This window comes from Cyprinus carpio, chromosome A4, assembly GCF_018340385.1.
Source record: "Cyprinus carpio isolate SPL01 chromosome A4, ASM1834038v1, whole genome shotgun sequence".
NCBI classification, from domain to species: Eukaryota; Metazoa; Chordata; class Actinopteri; order Cypriniformes; family Cyprinidae; genus Cyprinus; species Cyprinus carpio.
The window spans coordinates 816,301-822,043 of NC_056575.1; the positions used below are offsets into that span (position 1 = coordinate 816,301).

Consider the following 5,743-nt stretch of genomic DNA (forward strand, 5'->3'; position numbering starts at 1 on the left):
TTATATTAAGATATATATCATACTTATACCTATCACGACCTCCTATTGTATCAAAATAAGTTACCATCTGACCCAATCAATCACCTCCACTGACATGGACAGTATTTTAACATTAAAACTCCATTTTCGAAAATATAATTACAAAAACAACAAAAGGACTTAATAGTTTAATTATAGTTCACTAATAACCATAAAAGAAAAATCTGTTATTGAAATAACAACATACTGACTGTAATTAAAAAAATAAACAAAACGAAAAAAAAGTTAAAAATAAAAAATATACACTGAAAATACGTTTTTAAAACTGAAAAGACCTTATAAAGGAACTTTACGTCACTATATTACAATAAATCGCTATCTACTCATGACAAAAACTATTAGTGTTGGATCTCTCTAGGTTCTAAGACTCCTAACAGCAACTACCAACGGTTTTTGTTAAAACATATGTAGGAAACAGGAATAGTTTAATTTCGTACAACGAGGCTGCTACCATCACAAATATTCGACTCATAACAGTCAGTTCTGACCTTTGTCAAAAAAAATATATATATTTTTCACACTTTAGAAATCATCAGAAATTATATATCAACTGAAAACTTAATCTCAAAATTCATCCTTTGAAACCCATTTTTAAAATCAAACATTGCATTACCATGAACATGGTACATCAATATCACGTTACAAAAAGTTTGCTCATGAATTATAAAAGTGTAAGTTTGTATCGTGCACTAAACAGCGCTAGCATGAAGCTGCCGCTCACCTGTCGCCACCTGGTGGCCGAGGCCTCGGCTGCCGCTGTGGATCATCACACAGATCTGCCCCTTGTGGTCGATGCCCATCTTCTTGGCGGCGTAGTCGTTATAAATCTCATCCACCACCTGAATCTCGGCGTAGTGATTCCCCGCTCCCAGCGTCCCCAGCTACACAGCGGCAGGAGAAAGAGACGAGCGTGAGATCGGGGAGAATCTGCGGCGCTCGGCAGGACTGTGTGTTGTGAGAGCGTGCACCTGTGGCAGGCCCCTCTTCTTGGCTTTGGACGAGACTTTGTTGGGATCGGCCTGCAGCATCCGGCCGTATTCCTCACAGTGCTCCTTATCCTCGGCCCAAGCGTATCCTTCCCTCAGAGACCACTCAAACACAAACTCTAAAACACACACAAAAACACTCAAACCACACACAACAACACACATACAATCTCACACACACACACACACACACACACACACACACACACACACACGCGCACGCGCACACAGAGCGCAACAGCAAACTCAAACACAGAACTAATGTGACAAGCACATAACATTACTGGCAATACAAGAACAAAAGTCATTCATAATATGAATAAACCTATAATAGTCAATAATCAATACCCTCTCACACTCAGGACATCTAAAACTATTATTATACAGCGTTTAATATTATATTGTTCATATACACTATTAGGTTAAATGCTTGCTTGCTTTTAAGTTCAGTTTCAGTTATTTATTTCCAGTTCGTTAATTATTACAGTTTCAAATTTTAAATTTGTGATTTTTTTTTTTTTTTTTTTTTTAACTATTTTGTTCAGTATTTTTTTTATTTCTGTTCTAGTTCGGTTTATTGTTTTTTGTTCAGTTAAATAGTTTTAGTGCTTTAACTTATTGAAATTATTTCAGTTAATTGCCATGGCAACAAGTATTTTTTTTTTTTTTCTATTATAATGTATTAATATTTTTTACAGGTTTTATTCTCATTTTCGGTTTATTTTAATTAGTTTAACATTAATTTGATGTGCTTTTGTCACTATTAGATTTTTTTTATTACATTATACATTTATTTAACAAATATAAAATAATTAAAAATTTTATTTATTTCCAGTTAGTCATTTTAATTCAACCTAAACCTATTTTAGTTGCCAAGGCAACATTTCGAGTTTACATTTAGTTTATGTTTTTAATTAAAAGCAAATATTTACTCCTTTAAGATGTTTTAATGATTTGTTGCATCGTTCACAAAACCTTTTAGTAATTAATATAGGCTTACTTCATTTTATTTCTTGCATTAAATAATTAATTAATCACTGATGCAGAGTAAGTTCAGAGCATAAACAAACAGACCGAAAAATACTAAGTTGTATTAATTTGAATTAGCTTTACATCGAGGTGTAATTTCAGATGTTGGATATATCAGTGTGAGTGTTTACTTTGCTCCCATGGGAATGACGCCCTTGGATCCGACGCCGACGGGGATGTGGTCGAACATGGACTGCGCCAGCTGCTCCTTCACCGGCTGCACGTCTCCCTCGTCCAGGTTAGTCCTCAGCAGCCGGACGCCACAGTTAATGTCAAACCCCACGCCACCTGCGCAGACCAGACGGACCGTGAGCCGTGACAGCGTTAGCGTGACTCTGACCGCGGCTCGGTTACGTACCGGGAGACACCACGGCCTCCGGGTCGTCCATGTCAAACGCTGCCATGTTTCCGATGGCAAAACCGTATCCGGAGTGGACGTCAGGTAAACCGATGGAGCGCTGCGGAACAGACACAGGGTGAAGCAACACGATGCGTTTCCTGTGACCATAAATCCTGATCGGTTAACTCACGTGTACGATTCCCGGCAGCGCAGCCACGTTTCCGATTTGCTTCATAGCAGGCAAGAAACCACCGAACCCTGTGAAGAGAGTAACGTTCACTGATGCTCTGAGTGCAGTTTAAACATTACCATTTTAGTCAGCTTGACTGATTTGTGACGATTTAAAAAAAAAAGTATTAATTGTATTAAAATGTTTTAATAATAAATATAGACTGCATTGGTAAATATATATAATTATATATATATTATATATATATATATCTATATACACACACACATAAAATATATATATATACGACCCACACATACACACACATATATATATACACACATACTATACAAATATACATATATATATCTATATATATATATATATATAATATATATATATATATATATATATATATATATTAATAGAATATATATATATATATATATATAATATAGACACAGATTTCATGTATAACATGTTTAAGTATAAATATAGTCTGTATTTTGTAAATATTGTCCCTATAGTGCATATAATGATGAAATAATATATTAACCTATTACTAACTTAATATTAAGTAATTAAATATCATATTTTAAAATATAAATTTAAATATATACACCAGTAATATAATATTTAGATAATATAGTATATTAACATTTTAACAAAGTATATACAAAGTTAATTTTAAGTAATTAATGGTTAAATATAATTAACATATACATTTAATAGTAAGTACTTAACATTATATAATAAATATAAAAATTGTTATATCAAGGTAATTAAATATATATTAAAATAAAAGTAAAAAATATTACACAGTTAATAATTAAGTAATATCTATATAGATAATATTAAAATATAAATACAACTACAAAGTTATCACGTAATTACATATAATAGTAATATTAATTATATAAAATTAGTATAATATCAAGTAATTAAATATAATATTAAAGTACAAATATTAGAAAGTTTAATATTCAGTAAATATTTATATTATATATAATAATATATAATAATATATATATTATATATATATCCTCTATATATCTATATTATAATATAGTAATATTAAAATATACATTAAAGTTAATTAAGTAATAATAAAATATAAATATTAAAGTTAATATTAAATAATTAAATATAGTAATATTAAAATAAAAAATATTAAAGTTAATATCAAGTAAATAAATATTAAATATTAAATAGGTAAAAATATTAAAGTTTATATATGAGAGAAACTAGTTTTTTTTTTTTTTACTGAATTTTATTTCTTGCATCAAACATTTGGAATCTATGCATTTATAAATAACGGCTGTTACAAAGAAAATTCAGAGCAGATGCATGTGTATTAATTTAAACAATTACACTTAAATATTTAATTTCATGTTCCCATTATAAGACCTTGGACCTTGAGTCTGTAAGGTGTGTCATGACGTTAATAATTGTGTGTGTGTGTGTGTGTGTGTGTGTGTGTGTGAGATCATACAGCACTACCATCAGCTTTTATAAAGTAAGTATTTCTCAATCATTTCTAAGCCATAAACCAAACCCACCATCGTTGTGTATTTCACAGTGAGCCTTTAAGATGATGAAAAACACTTACCACAATACAAATATGATTCATAAAAAAACAAATGATCAGAAATGTGCAGTTCGTTCACCTCCACCACGACAGGCGTTCCTCAGCTCCTCGAACACAAACTACCACACACAAACAATAAAACATAAAACACAACACACACAAACACACACACACACAAAAACAAAACACAAATAAAAAAACGACCCATTCAGTCACAAACACGTGACAGCCCAACAGAACCGATGTTACTCCGCTCAGAGACTCAGTACTGTTACTCGAGCACTGCTGGTTTAGTATTAATGTCGTGTTGGAGTATTTCGGAGTGTCACTGCTGCTGCGTCAGAGGCTGGTTTACCTGCATATTCGGCACGAAGCCCTTCTTGATCCGCCAGCAGTTTTTGTGGATTTTATCCAGATACTGAAGCTCATCGTTATAAGAGCGACTCATTTTAAATTATAAATAACACGCAGTTTGGACAGCAAGCGATCTTCACACGCGTCGCCGGATCTTCTTCTTCTTCCGGATCTTCTTCTTCTCTTGCTTTATGCGGACTGTCACGTGTTTGTTCGGGATCTTCGGCGCCACCTGCTGCTCGCACGCGTTACATTACAAGAGGGCGCAGCTGTCGGAGAGCGCTATTTTATTAAATATTAATAATTACGTTTATAGTGCGAAAATATTTGGGATATTTTAATGGTTTAATTCCTGATCTTTTTTTGTCCTCCTGCATTGTCACAAAACGCATTGTCATTGTACTGGCCAGCGAGATTAGTGTGGTTATTGCAATTAATGTAGTAAATTAACAAAAACATACCCAAGAGTTGTAAATATAAAGACCTACCAGATACAAATAATGAGTCTAATAATAAAATTATTAAAATTAACACCTAAATGAATTAATAGAATTGCTCTGTACCGACCTATGACAATTAAACATCTTTGATGGTATTATTTATTTATTTATTTATTGTTTTTCCTGGGACATTCACAACGCGAATATTCATGAAAGGAAAGAAATGATGCATTAGAGAATGTGTTTCAGGCACAAAAAAAAACTTAATATAAAGTTCTGAATTATTTTTAGTAGGTCTTGAGTTTGATTGCTTTGTCAACACCTGAGATTATATTTCGGAATTATAATATTTTATTCAATTTTTTTTCTATTTTACAGTATAACTGTAATTTACACAGTAATGTATTTCAGTCCTCTCTATTTATCATTAAAATAGTTTAAAAAATATATATATTTTAAAACATGGTATGGTATTATTTGATAAAACTATATAAAATAATATTTTTTTAATTTAACTATTTCAGCCTTTTTTATAATTAGTTATAATAATAATTGTTATTTGATATTATATGATAATTTATTATTTGATATTTTATTTAACAGTAAATTTGAAGTTTATAACAGTAATATATTTCAGTCTTCTCTTTTTATAATTAGTTAAAAATATTATTTAAAAAATTAGTTTAAAAATTATATGGTTTGATAATCATGTAAATAATAATAATGATGATAATAAATAAAAACTGCACATTTTATTTATCTATTATAACATTTATGTAGTTTTGTTCACTTTTTCTT

General features: G+C 30.8%; 1 protein-coding gene across 1 annotated transcript in view; it reads right to left on the minus strand.

The window, feature by feature from the left end:
* The window catches only part of rtcb (RNA 2',3'-cyclic phosphate and 5'-OH ligase), a 6,826-nt gene extending 2,227 nt beyond the window's left edge, over positions 1-4,599 (minus strand). Inside the window, exons 1-7 of the mRNA XM_042736058.1 lie at positions 4,507-4,599; positions 4,231-4,270; positions 2,585-2,652; positions 2,413-2,512; positions 2,186-2,342; positions 1,008-1,164; positions 761-920 (exon numbers count right to left, since the gene is read on the minus strand). Coding sequence (XP_042591992.1) covers positions 761-920; positions 1,008-1,164; positions 2,186-2,342; positions 2,413-2,512; positions 2,585-2,652; positions 4,231-4,270; positions 4,507-4,599 — 775 coding nt within the window. The remainder of the gene's footprint in view (positions 1-760; positions 921-1,007; positions 1,165-2,185; positions 2,343-2,412; positions 2,513-2,584; positions 2,653-4,230; positions 4,271-4,506) is intronic.
* Between the last annotated feature and the right edge of the window lie 1,144 nt (positions 4,600-5,743).